Genomic DNA, 24,123 nt, shown 5'->3' with positions numbered 1-24,123 from the left:
CCTTCACTGGAACTAAGGGGCCAAGCCCAACCCCTGAAGAACAACCCCCTACACCATAATCCCCCCTCCCTCCACCAAATGATTTGGACCAGTGCACAAAGCAAGGTCCATAAAGACATGGATGAGCGAGTTTGGGGAGGAGGAACTTGTCTGGCCTGCACAAAGTCCTGACCTCAACCCGATGGAACACCTTTGGGATAAATTAGAGTGAAGACTGCGAGCCAGGTCTTCTTGTCCAACATCAGTGCCTGACCTCACCAATGCGCTTCTGGAAGAATGATCAAACATTCCCATAGACACACTCCTAAACCTTGTGGACGGCCTTCTCAGAAGAGTTGAAGCTGTTATAGCTGCAAAGGGCGGAGCCAACTCAATATTGAACCCTAGAGACCTTGTACACACGGTCCGAGATTCCGACAACCAAATCCGTCAGAGTAATTCCGACGGATTAATTCCGGAAGAGGTCCGGAAGTGATGTTGCATACACACGGTCGGAGAAAGTTGTCGGAAAATCCGATTGTACATAACGTGATGGCGTTATTTCGTTACGACGGGACTACGTTCAGGCTAATAGCCAATAGCTTTGGTGTAGGAATTTGATCTGAGCATGCGTGGCACTTTGTCCGTCGGAGTAGGCTACACATGATCGGAGTATGTCCGATCGGAGCATTTTGTCGGAAAATTTTACCAAGTTGGAAAAGTTGGTCCGTCGGATATTCCAACGGAAACAGTCCAATGGAGACCACACACAGTCGGAATATCCGACAAAACGGTTATCTCCGACCTCCGACTGTGTGTACAAGGGCTAAGACTGGGATGCCATTAAAGTTCATGTGTGTGTAAAGGCAGGCGTCCCAATACTTTTAGTAATATAGTGTATGTAGAAAGCTCAGCAGCTACAAATATACATGTACGGTATATTTGAATGTTGAAAGTGTTGGGTTAGACTATTTCACTTTCAAACTGGTAAAATTCTAATCTAGGCTAGTGTATCTCAGGCAGGGTGTTGTCTCAATTCTTCTAGGGTTCCGCAAACACTGGACCCAGTTTTTCTTTGATCAGCTTCATGGGTTTGTCATGGTGCGGCTGAGCCAGCCAACCGCTATTATCCTAGCAATCAATAATGCTCTATGGCCATTAGATGCTATGGTGATGGCAGCCGGCTTGCCCACACCATGGCAACATATAACTCTGATCCAGGGCAAGCGGCATACAGGGCCACCCCCAGCGTTCAGGAGAAGATGGACCTCCTCTACCTCTAGGTTATATGACCAAAAAAAATTCTGCTTCAGCTGCAAGCATCTTTAGGCGCCCGCTCCCTCTCGGGAATCAGTGGTAGCTTTTCTGCTGGGCAACTACAGAAGAAATTGGTGGAGGTTCTTCTGCTTCCTTAGTCACCTCCATCTTCTAAGGCTTTTGGTTGGACAGAAGAAGTAGCAGTGCTTTGATGAGGTTAGGTCTGTGCTATGTTATTAATAGGGGAAATTGCATATTTCATATTTCCTTATTAAAATTGTCTCTAAATATCTAAGAGAGCTTCCAATATCCTGGTTACCTTATCTGACTTCATACCAAAGGAACATCATTACGAACTGACCAAGCCCTTAACCACTTGCCAACCGCCACACACACATATACGTCGGCAGAATGTCTCGTACAGGCAAATGGGCGTACCTGTACGTCCCTATGAATTTTCCGCCTGGGGGGGGCATGCGCCCGCCACGGGAGCATGCCCGCAGGTCCTGCAACCTCGATGTTCGCTGGCGGCCCGCGATCGTGAGGCTGAGAGGCAGAATGGGGAGATGCCTATGTAAACAAGGCATTTCCTTGTTCTGCCTATTGACATGAATGACAAAGATCTACTGCTCCCTGCCATTGGGAGCAGTAGATGTCAGTGGTAGCCCCCCCCCCCCCCCACAGTTAGAACACCTCCCTAGGACACACTTAACTCCTTGATCGCCCCCTAGTGTTTAACCCCCTTTCCTGCCAGTGTCATTTATACAATAATCAGTGACTATTTATAGCACTGTTCGCTGTATAAATGACAATGGTCCGAAAAATAGTGTCAAAAGTGCCCGATGTGTCCGCCATAATGTCGCAGTCCCGATAAAAATCGCAGATCGCCGCCATTACTAGCAAAAAAATGAATAATAAAAATGGCATAAATCTACCCCCTATTTTGTAGACGCTATAACTTGTGCGCAAACCAATCAATATACTCTTATTGCGATTTATTTTATTTTTTTTTTTTAACAAAAATATGTAGAATACGTATCGGCCTGAACTGAGGAAAAAATTGTGTTTTTATATATTTTTGGGGGATATTTATTACAGCAAAAAGTAAAAAAATATTGCTTTTTTTTTTCAAAATTGTCGCTCTTTTTTTGATTATAGCGCAAAAAATTAAAAACGCAGAAGTTATCAAATGCCACCAAAAGAAAGCTCTATTTGTGGGGGGAAAAAAAAGGACGTTAATTTTGTTAGGGTAGAACGTCGCACGACCAAACAATTGTCAGTTAAAGCGACACAGTGCCGAATCGCAAACAAATGCTCTAGTCAGGAAAGGGGGGTAAATCCTTCCGGGGCTGAAGTGATTAAAAGGTAATTTTGCTGACAAAGTGGGGTTGGCCGTATCCTTACACACAAGTCCTATATACTACAGCTAAAACTTGGAATAATTGTTTAGCTTTAGAGCTGCCATCATGCATGCGTCTGATCTGGTCACCTGTGCCATGCCATATAAAATGGAGGGACCCGTGGCGCAAACAGCATCTTTAGTTAAGTATTCTTGTCATATTTTCAAATTATTATCTGCATCTGTCTTTTAATTAAAGCGGTAATAGCCCCTGCATTTTTATTTTTACCTACAGGTAAGCTTATAATAAAGCTGTAGGTTAAATTAATATTGCCTAAATGTGCACCGTTTAGTAAATACTCTAGGGCAGTGGTCATCAACTCCTGTCCTCAGGTCCCACTAACAGGCCAGGTTTGCAAGATAACTGAAATCCATCACAGGTGATATCATTTGCTGCTCAGTGATTGCAGTATTCTAGTCTGCATCTCCCCCGAGGTAATACATACAACCTGGCCTGTTAGTGAGCCCTGAGGACAGGGTTGGTGACCGCTGCTCTAGGGAGCAACAGCTGGTGGCGCCACAAGGCGTGTGCTCTGAAAGAATGACATACCCGCGCTGTTCCCTCAGAGCTCCGTGCCGTGGCCGTGACTCTTGCGCGCGTGCTACTGAAGGGCATTAGTTTCAAGGTAACTCTTTCATAATGTGCTAGTATGCAATGCGTACTAGCACATTATGCCTTTGCCTTGCAGGGTCTGTTTGTTTTTTATTTATTTTTTTTATTTTTAGCCTTTACTACTGCTTTAAAGCTGGATTTCACTGTGGAAAAAAAATGAAAAGCCAGCAGCTACAAATACAAGTGTAAGGAGCATTCTTCCCACTGACCATCATACTAATGTAGGGTTTCTTAACCAGGGTTCCTCTAGATCAGGGATCTGCAATTAGCGAACCTCCAGCTGTTGCAAAACTACAAGTCCCATCATGCTTCTGCCTCTGGGTGTCATGCTTGTGGCTGTCAGAGTCTTGCTATGCCTCATGGGACTTGTAGTTCTGCAACAGCTGGAGGTCCGCTAATTGCATATCCCTGCTCTAGATGTTGCTAGGGGTTCCTTGAGAAATGAGCAATTTCTACCTCTCAGATAATTTCCTACTGACACCATTGATCTTTTTAGCTACCGTATTTATCGGCGTATAACACGCACTTTTTTCTTTCGGAAAGCTGAAAGCCGCCAAGAACAGCCGACGGTGGCCGAAAATAGCCGAAAGCCGCCAAGAACTACCGAGCACCGCTGAGATACACAGGACATCCGCTCTGTATCTCTGCGCCATTTTTAAATGACAAAGCCACAGAAAAGACTGCAAACGACTGACGAGACTAAATGCAAGACTGAAAATGACTGACAAGGCTGTAATGGAAGGCTGCAAGTGACTGACAAGGCTGCAATGGAAGGCTGCAAGTGACTGACCAGGCTAAATGCAAGGCTGCAAGTGACTGACCAGGCTAAATGCAAGGCTGCAAGTGACTGACCAGGCTAAATGCAAGGCTGCAAGTGACTGACAAGGCTAAATGCAAGGCTGCAAGTGACTGACAAGGCTACAAGTGACTGACAAGGCTAAATGCAAGGCTGCAAGTGACTGACAAGGCTGCAAGTGACTGACAAGGCTAAATGCAAGGCTGCAAGTGACTGACAAGGCTGCAATGGAAGGCTGCAAATGACACTGACAAGGCTGCAATGGAAGGCTGCAAGTGACTGACAAGGCTAAATGCAAGGCTGCAAGTGACTGACAAGGCTAAATGCAAGGCTGCAAGTGACTGACAAGACTAAATGCAAGGCTGCAAGTGACTGACAAGGCTGCAAATGACACTGACAAGGCTGCAATGGAAGGCTGCAAATGACACTGACAAGGCTAAATGCAAGGCTGCAAGTGACTGACAAGGCTGCAAGTGACTGACAAGGCTACAAGTGACTGACAAGGCTACAAGTGACTGACAAGGCTAAATGCAAGGCTACAAGTGACTGACAAGGCTAAATGCAAGGCTGCAAGTGACTGACAAGGCTGCAATGGAAGGCTGCAAATGACACTGACAAGGCTGCAATGGAAGGCTGCAAGTGACTGACAAGGCTAAATGCAAGGCTGCAAGTGACTGACAAGGCTAAATGCAAGGCTGCAAGTGACTGACAAGACTAAATGCAAGGCTGCAAGTGACTGACAAGGCTGCAAATGACACTGACAAGGCTGCAATGGAAGGCTGCAAATGACACTGACAAGGCTAAATGCAAGGCTGCAAGTGACTGACAAGGCTGCAAGTGACTGACAAGGCTAAATGCAAGGCTGCAAGTGACTGACAAGGCTAAATGCAAGGCTGCAAGTGACTGACAAGGCTGCAAGTGACTGACAAGGCTAAATGCAAGGCTGCAAGTGACTGACAAGGCTAAATGCAAGGCTGCAAGTGACTGACAAGGCTGCAAGTGACTGACAAGGCTGCAAGTGACTGACAAGGCTGCAAGTGACTGACAAGGGTAAATGTAAGGCTGCAAGTGACTGACAAGGCTGCAATGGAAGGCTGCAAATTACACTGACAAGGCTGCATTGATGGGCATTTAAATGTAAGTTTTTTTTTCCTTAAACTACCCTCCTAAAAGTTTTCTTTTCTTTTAAATTCCCCCCTAAACTTGGGGTGCGTGTTATACACTGATAAATACGGTATCTGCAAGGTGGGAATTCTTCCCAATGACCTCAAGTGTAAGGAGCATGCTTCCCACTGACCATCACACTAATGTATCACGAGTTGTAGATAGGAATGTTTTTAGAAGGGATTCCCCGAGCCAGAAAAGTTTATTTCAAGGGTTCCGTGGTGTTGAAAAAGTTGAGAAAGACTGGTATATAGTATAAAATATCCAGTTTTTATATTATCAAAATAACTCCATTTCAGTTTCTCTCTGTAGAGATTGGTCTTACCTCTCGGATATTAGGGAAGCCGTTGGCTCTTATAATCTTTTTGTAGAACTGTACAGATGCTTTTGCATAACGAGGCTTGTTCTTGCTTTTAAATTCCACAAAGTAGAGTCCAAATCTTTCCGCAAAACCTTCATCCCACTCAAATTGATCCATCAGAGACCAAGCTGTGTATCCCTGGATGTGAACCCCGTCCTTTATAGCTGCCATAGAAGAAATGTCAACGTTACATGTTAAAAAAAGTCTTATGATGCTACAACTTGGTGATTGTTTGGCATGTCGAAGGCTGTAATAAAAGTCCATTTAAAGTATTGTTGCTGGCACATAGTGAGAATACAATACTTTTGATTTTAATAGGTTGGTATCACATGGCTTTATCACCTCTGTAGTTTATATTGGACTGGGTCCATTGAATAGAGAGATGCCTCTCTCCGCTGGACGTTCCCGTGTTTACTTCATACCGCACATCCATTTTCCAGTAGGTGGCAGTCATAAAAGGTTGCGGTATGGAGTCTGCAGTGTCCCATTGAGTGTTGCTTGCAGAACGCACTCTGTGATTGGATCAGAGGCCAGTCATATGACTTTGACAAACCAGATGAAATGTTGTTTTACCGATACTGCTGCGTGAATAAATATTTTCTGTCTTGGTGTGCCTTTGAAGAACTAGTTTAGGGTTTACTACTACCAGATAAGTAAAATTTTACTGCTAACAGTATAGAATCTCCATTCACCTAATTGTGTATGACAGTCCTGACGATCCTTTTGTTTTTACAATCTAAACTGAAATTGTTTATTTTCGGATTTTCCCCAGTCGTCTTTGCAGGACAGCACATGAAAGAGCATGACTCCACCCCTTCTGGAGGCAGGAAACATAGCAGTGTGCTGATGGCAAGATCTTGATCTGCCCCGTCTTTCAGAAAATTAAACATGGGAGGAATTTTCATGGACACCCCCTTGTCCTGATGGCAAAAGTAAAAAACCTTCCACATTTTCTCATAATCTGCTAACATTCTACATGGAAGTGAGCAGCCATCTAGATATGGGGAGGCGGAGGCATAGCTTGAAGCTTGTGGGCCCCAATGCAAAAGTTGACATGGCCCCCCCCACTAACACCCACAAATTCCAACATGCGTGCAGATACACCCACCGCACGCCAAGATACTCAAAGTGGGTTATGAGTTTTGAGTTCCCACTTACATCAGAGGACAGGGATCACCGCTGGAGAATCAGAAGACAGGGACCCCTAGCAGGTCACTTGGCAGAGATCCTTTCCCATCCCAGCACTGTATACAGCTTCCCCCCCCCCCACAATACACAGGGCTGGAATTGCATTCCTTTACACACAGTCTGTCAGCCTTCACAGGGTGTATCTGGCTTTTATGTTGCTGTTCTGACCTGTGAAATTCTCTGGTCGGAAAGGCAGTGTAGTTGCAGTAGGCAGATACACCCTCTGCAGATCGTGGCTCACTGGTTGTGTTGTAAAGGAATGTGATTTCAGCCCTGCAGAGGAGGAGCAGTATAGGGTGCTGTAATGGGAAAGGAGCTCAGCAGCCGGGCATAGCATCCAGGGTAGAGAGGATGGTCAGTGGGCTTTGGCGGGGGGGGGGGGGGGGGGGGGGCAGCAAAGTCATGTGACACAAAATCTGGAGCCTGCAGTCCCTCAGGGGATGCTCAGGAGATGTTAAGGGATTTGTTTTAGCAATTTCTGAAGGTTTTTTTGTCAGTGTTGGGGGATGGTTACCTTCCAGAGGTGTGTGCCTTTTCCCCAGTTGTCATGGAAGTGGGATAAGCAGACATCTCCGGGTGGGGGGTACAAAAAAATCCCAGCTGGTGACTAGGAGACGCTGAGCAGTGTCTTACCTCACCAGTAACATCCGTCCCATCGTGGCTACAGGGCGGCACTCTCCTCTTGCCTCGCTGAGCTCGGTTACCATGCAATGCTGCCAGCACACAGCACAGACACTTCCCCATCCTGGGCTGTTCTCACCCCGTGCTTCTCTCCATTCAGGAAATGGCTCACAGCTTCTCCCCAGCCAATGAGAACAGAGGGGTGTGGACTGTGGAAGCCCAGTATTGGAGCGTGGCTGTGGGGCTCTAGGGCAGATCAGAGCTGGACTTTGTGGAGGATATAATATGATAGGGAGGCTGCAGGGGCCCCCTGGAGCTAGGGACTGGGTTTGCGATTGTGACCCCTGCAACCCCTTATGCTACGCCCATGTGGGGAGGCCTATGGATGTGGTGTATCTGGATTTTTCAAAAGCATTTGATACCTTCCCCCATAAACGCTTAATTTACAAGCTGAGATCCGCAGGCTTGGACCATAAGGTTTGTGCTTGGGTCAAAAACTGATTACAGGGACGGGTCCAAAGGGTAGTGGTAAATAACATGTACTCAGACGATGTGAGTGGGGTACCCCAAGGTTCTGTCTTGGGGACCAATTCTATTCAACATATCCATAAATGATATAGAGTATGGGATGACTAGTTCAGTCTCGAGCTTTGCAGATGACACAAAGATAAGCAGAATAATAAACTCGCATCAGGACATAGAATTTTGCAGAAAGACCTGAACATAATAAAGGAGTGGGCAGACACCTGGCAAATGAGGTTTAATGTGGATAAATGTAAAGTACTTGGGGTAAAAAAACATTAATGAAAAATATTCACTAGGCGGAGAACAGCTGGAAGAATCTAGGATGGTAAAGGATCTAGGGGTACTAATAGATGACAGATTGAGCAACAGCATGCAGTGCCAAGCTGCAGCTACCAAAGCAGGCAAAATATTTCCATGCATATAAAAGGGGGTATACTCCAGGGACAAAACTATAATTCTGCCACTCTAGAAAGCTCCATTCAGTTCTGGTCCCCAGTCCTCCGTAGGGATGTGCTGGAGCTGGAGAGAGTCCAAAGAAGGGCAAACAAAACTTATAAGGGGACTGGAGGCCCTTAATTAGGAAGAACGGCTGAAAACACTAAATTTATTCTCCTTGGAGAAAAGACGCTTGAGAGGGGACATGATAGCGATCTACAAATATCTCAATGGGGATCCCAGCATTGGAAATAGACTATTCAGTCCTAGGGAGGGTAAAAGGACACGGGAGCATGCAATGAAACTGGAGGAGAAATGGTTTAACCTTAAACTGCGTAGGGGGTTCTTCACTGTTAGAGCAATAAGGATGTGGAACTCTCTCCCACAAATGGTGGTGGATGCAGGGAGTATGGATATCTTTAAAATACCCTTAGCCCTTGTACACACGGAAGGAGATTCCGACAACCAAATCCGTCGGAGTAATTCCGGAAGAGATCCGGAAGTGATGTTGCATACACACGGTCGGACTAAGTTGTCGGAAAATCCGATTATACATAACGTGATGACGTTATTTCGTTACGACGGGACTACGTTCAGGCTAGTAGCCAATAGCTTTGGTCTAGAAATTTGATCTGAGCATGCGTGGCACTTTGTCCGTCGGAGTAGGCTACACATGATTGGAGTATGTCCGATCGGAGCATTTTGTCAGAAAATTTTACCGGCAAGTTGGAAAAGTTGGTCCGTTGGATATTCCGACGGAAACAGTCCGATGGAGACCACACACACAGTCGGAATATCCGACAAAACGGTCCGATCGGAGATTCCAATGGAATGTGTCCTACCGTGTGTACAAGGGCTTAGATATGCATTTTAAAGGACACAACATAGAGGGACATGGGAAATCGGCATAGAAACTGATACATGCACCTACACAGGTGGAACTGGATGGACTATTGTCTTTTTTCAGCCTTACCGACTATGTAACTATGGCTCTGGTAACCCTTTTCCTGCTAGAAAAGAAGGATCTTGATTACCCAGTCCGAAAGCCCCTTGTCCTTCAGGTTTCTTTACCCCAGACACCAGGCCACCAATTTCAGAGTTTCATTTTGAGGGTCAAACACTAGACCCTAAAAGAGAAGATACTGAGAGGAAGCATCAATGGAGGTTCCTCTGCAAGACGAAAAAGATGGAAGAATCAAAGCCTTTTGGGCAATTGAGAGGCCACCAAGATTAGCTCTTGAGTTTCCTCAGGACTAGAGGAAACGCAAACACTGCAGGACTATACTGGGGGCCGCCTATTATTAGTCTTTCTTGTTGCGTTGCTCTCATGCACTGTCCTGCAAACAGAGTTACTGGTGTGAAGTTTAACTAATTTTCCTACTTACTCAACACTCAATGTCCAGAATAAGTAATCCAGGAAAACAGTTTTTTTATAAATAATTTCATGTGTAATGACTTGATGGTCGTTGGGCCAGTTTATAAATGTGAAAAGGAGATGTTAGAAAGTTACTTGGGGCATCCCAACATTCACCACTCACCTTTTAACATCTCATTGGTGTAGCCTTTGAGGTACTGAATCCTCCATTCATCACACAGCTGAGAACAATGCATCTTCTCTGACACCCCATTCTCTGTTACCAGCACCATTGGATTTCCATACTGGGTCTAAGAAAAATATATGCGTTAGAGCAGAATGGAGTTACCTAAAAAAAAATCAGTGATGATTGTGCCTTTGTCAGTGAATTGTGTTTATCCCCAGCCAGTGTTACACATTAACCACTTACAGACCAGACCATTTTGCTGGTCAAAGACCAGACCACTTTTTGCGATTCAGCACTGCGTTGATTTAACTGACAATTGCGCAGTCGTGCGACGTGGCTCCCAAACAAAATTGACGACCTTTTTTTTTCCACAAATAGAGCTTTCTTTTGGTGGTATTTGATCACCCCTGCGGTTTTTATTTTTTGCGCTATAAACAAAAATAGAGCGACAATTTTGAAAAAAACGCATTATTTTTTACTTTTTGTTATAATAAATATCCCCCAAAAATATATAAAAAACATTTTTTTCCCTCAGTTTAGGCCGATACGTATTATTCTACATATTTTTGGTAAAAAAAATCACAATAAGCGATTATTGATTGGTTTGCGCAAAAGTTATAGCGTTTACAAAATAGGGATAGTTTTATAGCATTTTTATTAATAATTTTTTATTATTTTTTTTTTTACTAGTAATGGCGGCGATCAGCGATTTTTATTGTGACTGCGACATTGTGGGGGATCCATCGGACATTTTTGATACATTTTTGGGACCATTGTCATTTATACAGTAATCACTGCTATACAAATGCAGTGATTCCTGTGTAAATGACACTGGCAGTGAAAGGGTTAACCAGTGGGTGGCAGTGTAGGGGTTAAGTGTTCCTAGGGGTGTGTTACTAACTGTGGGGGGGTTGGGCTTTCATTTAGTGAACACTGATCTCTGCTCCAATCACATGGAGCAGAGATCAGCATCACTAGTTGCTAGGCAGAATGGAGAAATGCTGTTTACACTGCATTTCCTCCATTCTGCCGTCCCGTGAGACGATCGCGGGTATGCCCGCGACGATCGAGTCCGCTGGTCCCGCGACCAGACTCACGGGGATCCCGACCAGTGCGGGAGCGCGCCGCCGGCGGCGCGCTCCCGATGGCAGGGCGGCATTGAAGATTGGACGTACCTGTACGCCAATATGCCTGCCCGTGCCATTCTGTCGACGTAAATCGTCGTGCGCTGGTCGGGAACCGGTTAAACCTATTCCTCCCACTGAGAAATGGAGAGGAAATTAAGTCATTTTTCAGTGAAAAGTCACGTCTATGACGAAACGCGCCAAGCTGACTCTCTAACAGCACTTCCGGCCAGGAGTGTGGAACGCATTCTATGTGCTGACAAGATACCACGTCTCCAAAACTGCATGCTGGTCATGCCAATATGACAGTTTTCTAACATTTTGTAAGCTGTTTTAACCAATAAAACCCTAGGATTTTACTCTATGAGGAGCTCTCGCTTTGCTTTATTACGTGCTGCACATGGCTTACCCCTTAAGTCACGGAGCCATAATTGGAGGACAAACACCACAGAGGAGATACCAGAAGCAACCAGAGGTTACAGCATTGGGTTTGGTCCCCAGTAAATGCCCTACAAGCACGTATGACTGTTTTGCTGTAAGGCAAAGGAGTCCAACCCATCTGGTGAGTTTGGAAATTTATATCACCCCCAGGAGGAGGATCACCAATTCCATTGGGACACGGAGCACTATAGCACTTTCTTGCACAAAGAAAAGTACTTATTTTGTACTTGTATCACATTATGCACTTTAAATAATTTTAATATTGTCACCTTTAATTAAGTATCGTTGTTAGTAACTCATTGGTTATTTCTTTTATAATGGTCATTTAATTATGCCATTATGGATCTATCATGTTGATATTTAGCCACATGTTGTATCCAATCATCCTAGGTTTATATCACATACAGTATCTCACAAAAGTGAGTACACCCCTCACATTTCTGTAAATATTTTCTTCTATCTTTTCATGTGAAAAACATGAAGAAATGACACTTTGCTACAATGTAAAGTAGTGAGTGTACAGCTTGTATAACAGTGTAAATTTGCTGCTCCACTCAAAATAACTCAACACACAGCCAATAACCGCTGGAAACAAAAGTGAGTACACCCCTAAGTGAAAATGTCCAAATTGGGCCCAAAGTGTCAATATTTTGTGTGGCCGCCATTATTTTCCAGCACTGCCTTAACCCTCTTGGGCATGGAGGTCACCAGAGCTTCATAGGTTGCCACTGGAGTCCTCTTCCCCTCCTCCATGATGACATCACAGAGCTGGTGGATGTTGGAGACCTTGCGCTCCTCCACCTTCTGTTTGAGGATGCCCCACAGATGCTCAATAGGGTTTAGGTCTGGAGACATGCTTGGCCAGTCCATCACCTTTACCCTCAGCTTCTTTAGCAAGGCAGTGATCATCTTGTAGGTGTGTTTTGGGTCATTATCATGTTGGAATACTGCCCTGCAGCCCAGTGCCCGAAGAGAGGGGATCATGCTCTGCTTCAGTATGTCACAGTACATGTTGGCATTCATGGTTCCCTCAATGATCTGTAGCTCCCCAGTGCCGGCAGCACTCATGCAGCTCCAGACCATGACACTCCCACCACCACGCTTGACTGTAGATAAGACACACTTGTCTTTGTACTGCTCACCTGTTTGCTTCCACACACGCTTGTCACCATCTGACACCAAATAAGTTTATCTTGGTCTCATCAGACCACAGGACATGGTTCCAGTAATCCATGTCCTTAGTCTGCTTGTCTTTAGCAAACTATTTGTGGGCTTTCTTGAGAATCATCTGTAGAAGAGGCTTCCTTGTGGGACGACAGCCATGCAGACCAATTTGATGCAGTGTGCGGCGTATGGTCTGAGCACTGACAGGCCGACCCCCCCATCCCTACAACCTCTGCAGCAATGCTGACAGCACTCATACGTATATTTCCCACAGACAACCCCTGATAAGAGGCTGAGCATGTGCACTCAACTTTTTTGGTCGACCGTGGCGAGGCCTGTTCTGAGGGGAACCTGTCCTGTTATACTGCTGTATGGTCTTGGCCACCGTGCTGCAGCTCAGTTTCAGGGTCTTGGCAACCTTCTTATAGCCTAGACCATCTTTATGTAGAGCAACAATTCTTTTTTTCAGATCCTCAGAGAGTTCTTTGCCATGAGGTGCCATGTTGAACTTCCAGTGACCAGTATGAGAGAGTGAGAGCGATAACACCAAATTTAACACACCTGCTCCCCATTCACACCTGAGACCTTGTAACACTAACCAATCACATGACATCGGGGAGGGAAAATTACTAATTGGGCCCAATTTGGACATTTTCACTAAGTGGTATACTGACTTTTGTTGCCAGCGGTTTAGACATGAATGGCTGTGTGTTGAGTTATTTTGAGAGGACAGCAAATTTACACTGTTATACAAGCTGTACACTCACTACTTTACATTGTAGACAAGTGTCATTTCTTCAGTGTTGTCACATGAAAAGAGAGAAGAAAATATTTACAAAAATGTGAGGGTTGTACTCACGTTTGTGAGATACTGTATAAGTATATTAAGAAGTGTTTACCGCCTATTAAGTTACCTTGACAAAATTAAGCAGCCTCCGGAAACCCCACGGGACAGAGTATAGCCATTTTGACTCTGGCTCCGGCCATTTGGGGTCCACCAGCTCTCTCAGGTCTCTGTCGGTAAAGTAGCTGGGCCCCTGAGTAGATGGGAAGTTCCTGTTTGTGATGTATCTGGTGGTGAAATGGCCAACCCCAAGAAAGTCGCTTGTGCCTTTAATGAAACCTTTCTCTTGAGAGCTGAAGGTCGGAAGTCTGGACATTCCTAAGCCCTGCTGAGCGCTCTTCTGGCCTTAAAGAAGAAGACAATTTACACATTACTGAGGCTGAGACAAAAGAACGCACATGTTGCTTTTAAAAGGACCTTTTGAAATGCCATAGGACAACCACTGCTGTAGGCTAAGGTTACAATATTTTATCATATTTGCAGAAAATAATCTAAGCCTATGGTGAACCCTTAGGCCAGGTTCACACCTATGCGAATTAGATGCGAGTTTCGGCACATCCAATTCGCATAGCAGGAGAATGTAACTGGCTCCCTATGGAGCCGGTTCACATATCTCCATTGCGGCTGCGGAGCGCAACTGCACAAAAACGCTGTGCGTCTTTGGCTCAGTTTCAGGGCCGAATTCAGCCATAGAATCGGCCCTGATTCGTCCCTGAAACGGGGAACAGGGATGCACAGCGCTCCTGTGCGATCCGCAGCGGGTTATAGTGTGAACCCGGCCTTAAAGGGGTTGTTTTTCACCTTAAAGAGGAGGGCCGTTTAAAAAAAAAAAATAATTAAAAGTCAGCAGCTGCAAACACTGTAGCTGCTGACTTGATAAGCACACTTACCTGTCCAGGGCGCCCGCGATGTCGGCTGCCCGAGGCCGACCCGTCCCTCGGCCCTTACGGCTTCACTGCCCGTTTCCTACTGCGCATGCGCGAGTCACACAGCGCTTTGTGAATGGGACGCGCTGTGTTCTGGAACACACAGTTCCCAGAACACCGCGCGACCCATTACCCAGAAGACAACGCGACGAGGAGAGAAGAAAGAAGATCTCGTGGAGGAGGAAGATTAGGATTATGTGCCTAGCAACAGGCATTTCTGGTAAGTAAAAAAATAAATATTTTTTCATTTTTTTTTTTAGATTTTTTTTTCGATTTTTAATATTTTTTTTTCAGGGTGGCCCTCCACTTCAATGCATTCTATGCTACGGGTGGCCCCTTTGCAAAGCGGCTCTCCGAGGGTAGGACTCGAGAAGAGGAGGAGCGGGGGGGACTGCAGAAAAGGAGGATCAGCGCCACTCTGTGCAAAACCCTTACACAGAGGAGGTAAGTATAACATATTTGTTATTTAACCGCTTGCCAACCAGAATGGCACGGCTGTGCGAAACGACATTATGTAACGTGGCATTCGCCCTGTGGCCACTAGAGGCAAAATTGTCGCTCTTTTTTGTTTATAGCGCAAAAAAATAAAAACCGCAGAGATGAGCAAATACCACCAAAAGAAAGCTGTATTTGTGGGGAAAAAAGGCCATCGATTTTGTTTGGGTGCAGCGTCGCACGGCCGCGCAATTGTCAGTTAAAGTGACGCAGTGCCGAATCGCAAAAAAAAGGCCCGGTCATTCAGCAGCCAAATCTTCCGGGGCTGAAGCAGTTAAAAAACGTTAAAAATAAATAAATAAATAAACCTTTACAATCACTTTAATATAATTCATTCATGCGAAACTAACAGATAGATTAGTACTACTGAGCCCCCAGAAAAAGACGTTCTTTATTGAGAAAGTGGTAGATTTAAGAAATGTTCTCTTGTCTCCACAATCTACTTTATCCCCCATCTATTCATATACTACATTGAGGTGACTGTACAGGCTTATTAATTTTTTCTTAAAATAATAAATATGTAAATACTTACCTGCTATGTGCTAATGCGACTTCATGGTCGCGACTCGAGAAACATGTTGAGTGGAACATATGAGCAGAAACATTCAAAGAGACATATGAGGACAAGTGGTATCCCCAATTCTGAGGATTTATGCATGTGGATACACTGAGATTTGTACTATTAGTATCATATATATTACCTTATCCTCTAGGGGCGCCACATGCAGTCCAAAAACTATTTTAGGCTTTTTATTTTTTTTTCTCTGTTGTATTATGTGAATTTTTTTTTAATGTAGATCAATAAATTGTTAAATGTTATGGTATGTGCCTTTAAAGTCCATTATTTCTCTTAATATCCGATCAAGTTGTCAGGGCTGGGCTCAGCCCTTCCTTCTCTGAGCTGGGCGCTCAGCTGTCGGCTAATTGCCAGCTCCTATCTCTCCACAGCTACTCGGATGTTGATAATATCCTGCTCGTCAGTCCTGCCTACTTAAGCCATCCAGTCCAGAGAATCTCTGCTTTCGCCTTGGTCAACATCACAGAGACTATCTCCTGCGATCCTGTTCAAGACTTGTTTGATGACATCCCTTCTGGCTCCAGATCCTGCTTGCTGTTCCACTACATTGATCCCTGACTTCCGGCTTGGCTGACTATCCGTTCCAGTTACTGGACTTTGGCTATGATGACTACGTTTGTTCTTTTTACTTTTATTATTAAACAAGTGTGATTTAACTGTACTTCTGTTTCGGCCTGATTTCATGGTTTCTAACACAAGTATATTTTGTGGGATGTGGCACATGTAAAGTAGAGGTGCTTATTAGCCACCAAAGTGTACCTTATTCATTTATTTCAGTTGCTATGTGCAATAGTTTTCCACAGAGCAACTCAGAACCTCCTTTTCTGGGGTCGCCTGCTGATGCTCTTGAGTCCTGCTCCTCCTTTTTGTATACCCTCATAGCAAGCCACTTGCTGTGGGGCACACCTGTGGCCTCGATCCCGAGCTGAGCTGTGTGCCTCTATTGACCCCCACAATGTGGCTCAGATCCGCACTCTGCTCACAGGATTTAATTGACAGAAGCCAGAGCCTTTGGCTCCTGTGAGCAGAGAAAGAGGAGAGAGCCACTGCAGAGAGGCACAGTGTTGGATCAAGATGGGACTCGGGTAGGTATATGGGGGAGGGGGAGAGCTGATCATGGAAGATTTTTATTTATTTATTACAGGTACTTATCAATGCAGCTCTTTACACATATATTGTACAGTCACATCAGCCCCTGCTCTCAAAGAGATTACAATCTATGGTCCCTAACTCACATTCATACATACACATATTAAGGCCAAATTAGACACAAGCCAGTTAACCTCCCAGCATGTCTTTGGAGTGTGGGAGGAAACCGGAGGAAACCCATGCAGGCACAGGGAGAACATGCAAACTTTTACCTTACTTTCAAGAATTAATTAAGGTGAAAACCCTTCTGCTCTGTCAGGGCTGGGCTCAGACCTTCCTTCTCAGAGCTGGCTGCTCAACTGTTGGCTAATTGCCAGCGCCTATCTCTCCACAATCACTCAGCTGTTGATGATTTCCTGCTCGTCAGTCCTTCCTACTTAAGCCGTCCAGTCCAGAGGATCTCTGCCTTCGCCTTGGTCAACATCACAAGAGACTATCTCCTGCGTTCCGGTTTAAAAACTGGCTTTGCTGACATCCCTTCTGGCTCCAGATCCTGCTTTCTGTTCCACTACACTGATTCCTGACTTTCTGGCTTGGTTGACTATCCATGCCGGTTACTGAACTTTGACTATGTTTTGACTATGTTTGTTCTTTTTACTTTTATTATTAAACAAGTGTGATTTAACTGCATTTCTGTCTCGGTCTGATTTCATGGTTTCTGACATGCCCTTACAGACACTTAAATAAATGAGTATGAAACTACTACTGCTAAGAACTAGATCAGGATATCTCAACTGGGGTTCAGTTAAACTCTAGGGTTCTGCAGTGATCCACTGTTGCAGTGAAATTATCTCCACTCAACAGTGGATTCAATGCCCTGTTTGACTGTCTTGCTGAGTACATCCAGACAGGTTAAAATTCTCTATCGGTACTGTAAGCCCTTGTACACACGGTCGGAGAATCCGTCGGAATGTGTCCTATCGGACCGTGTCGTCGGATAATCCGACTATGTGTGGTATGCATCAGACTGATTCCGTCGGACCCAATTTTCCAACATGTTGGAAATATTTCCCGACCAACTGGGCCGGTCGGACATACTCTGATCATGTGTAGCGAATTTTGATCGGACCAAGTGCCACGCATGCTCAGATCAAATTCCTACAGCAAAGCTATTGGCTACTAGCCTGAATGTAGTCCCATCGTAGCGAAATTACGTCATCACGTTCTGAAAGATCGGATTTTTTTACAACTTAGTCCGACCGTGCGTATGCAACAGTTTCGGACAAGATCCGACGGAGAAAATCCGATGGATTTGGTTGTCGAAATCTCCGACCGTGTCTACAGGGGCTTAGATATATTGGTACTGTTAGCGGTATGGGCCAAAAGGAGCTGGCACAGCTGGCAGCGTGGGAAGGAAGCACTGCTCCTGGTTAGATAAGCAACTTCTCTAAAATACGCCCCTTCTGAGCCAATGAAGCTCCTAGTCCACTCCCTGCCCAACTACTGCAACTCCCTCCTCGCTGACTTACCATTGAGATTTACCCAACTGACTGACCCACAGGGTCACCAGCCACCACTGCTTCTTGCTATATTCTGCTAAATGCAGATTGACCTGATATATTCACTCAGAAATGCTAAAAGTCTATAGCTATTCAATATATTGTATGCCAAACATTTTAAAACTTGAGAATCTTTTTTCTGTTAATAAATAAATAAAAACTTGAGAATCTCCTCTCTCTGCATCAGATTTTTCTCCCGTTACTGATAACCATGCCTTGTTCTGCCCTCTATCTATGTAGAGGTGGCCATTTTCCTAGAGGCAGGGTTTTGCTATGTCATGTCAGAGCCTCCAGCAAGGAGAACAGTGAGAATCCTAGGAGTGCCTATGCACCCTCATATACCAGGAAGTACACTTAATTTTCAGGAGGAATTCAAGACAACAGAAACATTTTTCTAGTACTGTTTAGACTCAATACACATTTCTAGATGTTCCCGATAATATAGAACACCTTTTTTGGTTTTGACCTCCGCTCCATTTTAAGCAGGAATGCTCTCACTTACCTATATATTCTTTCATGATCTGTGGGTAGTCTCCATTGAAAAGAGGATTAGCAAACCATCCAAAATTAAACTGAACAAATCTCTCCGCAGCTTCAATATCCTTCTGACTGGAGATGTCCACGGGTTCACCCCATTCTGTAGTTAGGGAAATTCCAACCATTCCTAAAGAGGAGAGAGAAATTCACACGCACATTGTACTCCTCAACAATAGAGCGTTGGAAGAAACTACATTTGTATCAGTAAAATATGGCAAGATGATTTGTGAAGTTTCACAATTCTATGCACAGTGGCGAAAGTAATTATTTGATCCCCTTCAGATTTTGTAAGTTTGCCCACCTATGAGGAAATGAAGGGTCTATAAATTTTATCATAGGTGTATTTTATTTTTTATTTTTTTTGTAAATAGTTTTTATTTGAAGAAATTTTACATTACAAGTCAAACATCTCCACAGTTGCTCCACAATTCCGAAGATAAGATCTAACAAGAATAACCCTTAGGTGTAAATATGAGCATCCGTTTCACATATCAGGGTTGTACAGTAGGAAACACATCAATATGCAAATGAGATACCGTTCCCCATAGAGCCTCATCGCCTCACCCACGTCCCCAAACCCGTCAACGCCCGTCATACTGATAAAGGATGGCATTACCGGGCCAGGGGCAGGATGACCGTCGGAGCCCTCCCCAGTGCTACTCGAGTGATCAAGGTAGAGGCATCAACCAGCCAAGCAGCAGGAGGGGGGAAAGAACAGAAAAAAAATAATTGGGAGACGTAAGAAAATAAGTACAAACAAAACGTACTCTAAACTAAGTCATCATAGGTGTATTTTAATTGATAGAGAGAGAATATCAACCAAAAATCCAGAAAACAAAACAAAACACACGATGCAAATGTTATAAATGGAGTTGCAGTGGGTAAAATAAATATTTGATCCCCTACCAACCAACAATACTTCTGGCTCCCACAGACTGGCTACAGTAGGTGCTCATGTAGTACACAGATTAGTCCTGTCAATGTAAGTAGGTGCTCCTAACAACAATTTGTTATGTGTATAAAAGACACCTGTCCACAGAATCTCTTTCTTCTAATCAAACCCTCACCATCATGGGCAAGACCAAAGAGCTGTCCAAGGACAAGATTGTAGAACTGCACAAGGCTGGTACAAGACCATCAGCAAGAAGGTTGGTGAGAAGGAGACAACTTTTGGAGTGATTATTCACAAATGGAAGAAATACAAAATAACCACCAATCGCCCTCGGTCTGGAGCGCCATGCAAGATTTCTCCTCATAGGGTGAGGATGAGAAAAGTGAGGGATCCGCCCAGAACTACACAGGAGGAGCTTGTGAATGATCTTAAAGCAGTTGAGACCACAGTCACCAAACAAACCATCGGTAACACAATACACCGCCATGGATTGAAATCCTGCAACACCCACAAGGTCGCCAGCCTCAAGTAGGCACATGTACAGGCCTGTCTGAAGTTCGCCAAAGTTTGCCATCTAAATAATTCAGAGAAGGATTGGGAGAAAGTGCTGTGGTCAGATGAGACCAAAATTAAGCTCTTTGGCATTAATTCGACTCGCTGTGTTTGGAGGAGGAAAAATGCTGCCTATGACCCCAAGAACACCATCCCTACAGTCAAGCATGGAGGTGGAAACATTATGCTTTGGGGCTGTTTCTTTGCAAAAGGTACAGGCCGACTTTGCTGCATTAAGGCACCAATGGACGGGGCCATGTAATGTAAAATCTTCCTTCAGCCAGAACACTGAAGATGGGTCGTGGATGGGTATTCCAGCATGACAATGACCCAAAACATGCATCCCACCAAGGCAACAAAGGAGTGGCTCAAGAAGAAGCACATTAAGGTCATGGAGTGGCCTAGCCAGTCTCCAGACCCTAGTCTTATAAAAAATTTATGGAGGGAGCTGAAACTTCGAGTTGCCAAGCGACAGCCAAGAAACATTAAGGATTTAGAAAAGATCTGTAAAGAAGAGAGGACCAAAATCCCTCCTGAGATGTGTGCAAACCTGATCACCAACTACAAAAAACGTCTGACCTCTGTGCTTGCCAACAAGGGTTTCTCCACCAACTACTAAGTCATGTTTTGCTTGGGGATCAAATACTTATTTTACTCACTGAACTGCGACTCAGTTTATAACATTTGTATGTGTTTTTTTCTGGATTTTGGGTTGATATTCTGTCTCTATCATTTAAAATACACTGATGATAAAAAATTATAGACCCTTCATTTCTTTGTAAGTGGGCAAACTTACAAAACAGATTTGAATCCCTCCTGCCGGCCAGCCGCTAGCGATAATCGTAAGAGAATCCGGCAGACATCAACGGTTCAAATCTTGGCCGGTTCCTGCTGAACCGGCTGAGAATTCGAACTGCGCATGGCCGGCCTAAGATGGCAACTTCCTTGGCTGAAAATGATAGGGGGGGGGGGGTTAGTTACACTTTCCGAAAATCAAGACATTTGTAGCCGTGTCAGGATGGAACGATTATGTAACTTGCCGTTAGCCAGGGACCGGACGTGTATACAAAAACCAGAAAGGTACGCTGTCTGCTCAAGTCTTCGTAGCATGCATTCATCAATTTCAGTTTATGAATAATTTATGGTTTTCAATCTGAAATTTACACTTGTGAAATAATCTCTTGGTTGATAAAATGAAACAGTGTAAATGAAACTGTGCAACATATTTACTGAGGACACGAAGGTCATACCTTTCTGCTTGCCCCGCCAGTATTTGTTGTAGCTGTGCCACGTCCTGGCATGTGCCTGCAACATATAGAACATCATGTCACAGGTGTGTTATTGGCTGCTGTGTAAAAACTGGTTAGTGGATTGAGGTGTACTTGTATGCAGTGGTGGCTGGTGGTATGTAAATTGGAATCCATGCGTTCGGCTCCCTGCATAGGGGGGCTGTGCCCCTGCATTATGGGCCACCACTGCTTATATGTAAATCTGACCTCCAGGTTTTGTGGGGGGCACAGTGGTGTAGTGGTTAGCACTCCCGCCTAGCAGTAAAAAGCATCGCTGGTTCGAATCCCAACCACGACACTACCTGCCTGGAGTTTGCATGTTCTCCCTGTGCCTGTGTGGGTTTCCTCTGGGTACTCTGGTTTCCTCCCACACTCCAAAGACATTCTGGTAGGTTAATTGGCCCTAGTATATGAATGGGGACCTTGGATTGTGGGCTCCTTGAGGGTAGGGACCGATGTGAGTGTGCGATGTACAGGGATAGGGGTAGACACTCACTCAGGTTGAACTGGATGGACTGGTGTCTTTATTCAACCTTACTAACTATGTAACTATGTATGATGTGTATTGTATAGTGCTATTAGTACAGTGTAATATCTCATACCTGAGGGGCTGCTGGGGAAGACAATCACTATAGTAGTCTACTCTATTATAGTGATAGCTGCAATCATCTGGGCCCTGTGCTGACCACGGGGACGGGGGGGGGGAGGGGAGTCATTTGCTTGTCACTGCCACCATTCACAGAACGCATTTTCCTTCCCGGCCAGAGCACTTTTTACAATTTGGCACTGTGTTGATTAAACTGACTGTCGTGCGGCGCTGTACCCAAACAAAATTTGCATCCTTTTTTCCCCACAAATAGAGCTTTCTTTTGGTGGTATTTGATCACCTCTGCGGTTTTTATTTTTTGCGCTATAAACAAAAATTGACAATTTTGGAAAAAAAATAATATTTTTGTACTGCTTGCTATTATAAATATCCCCCAAATGTTTTCATTATTTTAGGCCAATATGTATTCTTCTACATATTTTTGGTAAAAAAAAAAAAAATCACAATAAGCGTATATCGATTGGATTGATAAGCACAAAAGTCTGCAAACTTTGGGAAAGATTTATGGCGTTTTTATTTATTTATTTGTTTTACTAGTAATGACGGTGATCTGTGATTTTTAGCGGTATTGCGAAGGACAGATCGCAGACTTTTGACACATTTTTGAGACCACTGAGATTTATAGAGCGTTCAGTGCTATAAAAACGCACTGATTACTGTGTAAATGTCACTGGCAGGGAAGGAGTTAACACTAGGGGGCGATCAAGAGGTTAACTGTGTGTTCTAACTGTGTGGAGATGGGACTGACTAGGAGAGATGACAGATTGCTGTCCCTACATTTGTGGGAACACACAATCTGTCTTCTATCTTCTGACAGCACGGGTATTTGTGAGTTTACACACACAAATCCCCGTGCTGGCTCTCGTGCACGCGATCGCACCCGCCGGCCACATGCATCGGTCCCCCGCTTTGCAGCGGGCGCTCGCGTAACCTCTGGTGGCTCTCCTCGGCAAAGCTGTGTGTGTGTGTGTGTATATATATATATATATATATATATATAAAAATATAGCAGTATATCTGCGTTTGCCAGTCGGGAACCGGTTAATGAATGCAAGGCATGCTCTGATTGGACAAGGTGAAGAGGAGGGACAGTAACGCCGCAATCTCCACCTCGTCCAATCACAAAAAGCCTTGTAGTCATTGAAAGAGTTAATAGACTTTTTGTAAATGGTGACAGTGCCAGGCAAGCACCCCCCTCCTGTGGTCAGTGTGCGAATGGGAAGCCAGTTGGTACAGACCCCAGAAGATTGTAGTCATCAGTGTAGTAACGACGACTACTCCAGTGATTGTCTGTCAGCTTTCCCAGCGGGCCCCTCGGGTATAAGATAGCCATACTTACATTGTGTCAAACTGGACCAATAGAACTATACAATACCTGGGGTTCAGAGTCAAAGAGAGTCAGCCTGTGCAGGAAACTGACTATTCAATCTTAAGTCATCATAAACCATCATGCAGAATATTCTGATTCTTGTATAAGTCTAGCTGGGGATGGTTCTATTTAAAGCCCAACTCCGGGCAAATAACTTATCCCTTGCAGTGGGACTGTGCCTGTACTGCAAGGGTTAATTGCCAGTTTATGTATAGGGGAACAAGAAAAGGAGTGAAGAGAAAGTCTCCCTATGGCCGCCCATCCATGACATCCCTGGGGGTGTGTGCGACAACCTCAGCCTGGACTCCTACCAGGCCACGCCCCTAACAAGAAAAGGAGATTTACTTATCCGATCCTCCCCGTACCTAGACCTGTCCCCCATGCTCTAGTGGTTTAGGGCAGTGGTCCGCAACCTCAGCCCTCAAGTACCCCCAACGAGCCATGTTTTCAGGTTTTTCTTTACTTTGCACAGCTGCTTTTAAAGCGGAGCTCCACCCAATTTTAGTACTTGGTCTTAAACAAAAGACCACGCCTCCACCACTCATTTTTGGATATACAATTATTTTTTTCCCCCTTACCTTAGTAGTAAAAAGGTAAACTTTCTTCCCAGCTTTGCCACGGCGAGCTGCGTCATTTCCTCTTCTGGCTCTGCCCCTCCCCCCCCCCCCCCACCGCCTTCTGGGACCTGTCTGTGTCCCAGAAGATGACGGGCCATTCAGAAAGCTCCGCACGACTCCTGCAGTAGGAAGCCAGCTGTGAAGCCTGAAGGCTCCACTGCC

At 44.8% G+C, this 24,123-nt stretch overlaps 1 protein-coding gene across 4 annotated transcripts in view; it reads right to left on the bottom strand.

The window, feature by feature from the left end:
• The window catches only part of LCTL (lactase like), an 80,410-nt gene that overhangs the window by 22,776 nt on the left and 33,511 nt on the right, over positions 1-24,123 (bottom strand). For 2 of the 4 annotated variants that reach the window (XM_077471928.1, XM_077471929.1), the window contains exons 9-13: positions 21,330-21,384; positions 18,601-18,762; positions 13,523-13,797; positions 9,877-10,003; positions 5,534-5,733 (exon numbers count right to left, since the gene is read on the bottom strand). In XM_077471928.1, coding sequence (XP_077328054.1) covers positions 5,534-5,733; positions 9,877-10,003; positions 13,523-13,797; positions 18,601-18,762; positions 21,330-21,384 — 819 coding nt within the window. The remainder of the gene's footprint in view (positions 1-5,533; positions 5,734-9,876; positions 10,004-13,522; positions 13,798-18,600; positions 18,763-21,329; positions 21,385-24,123) is intronic. The other 2 variants (XM_077471930.1, XM_077471931.1) reach the window with 1 other exon arrangement.

Source organism: Lithobates pipiens, unplaced genomic scaffold, assembly GCF_037356315.1.
Source record: "Lithobates pipiens isolate NorthernLeopardFrog02 unplaced genomic scaffold, aLitPip1_a1.2 Scaffold_8, whole genome shotgun sequence".
Taxonomy (NCBI): domain Eukaryota; kingdom Metazoa; phylum Chordata; class Amphibia; order Anura; family Ranidae; genus Lithobates; species Lithobates pipiens.
Note: the sequence above shows the minus strand (reverse complement) of the source record. Positions and strands in the feature narration are given on the sequence as shown.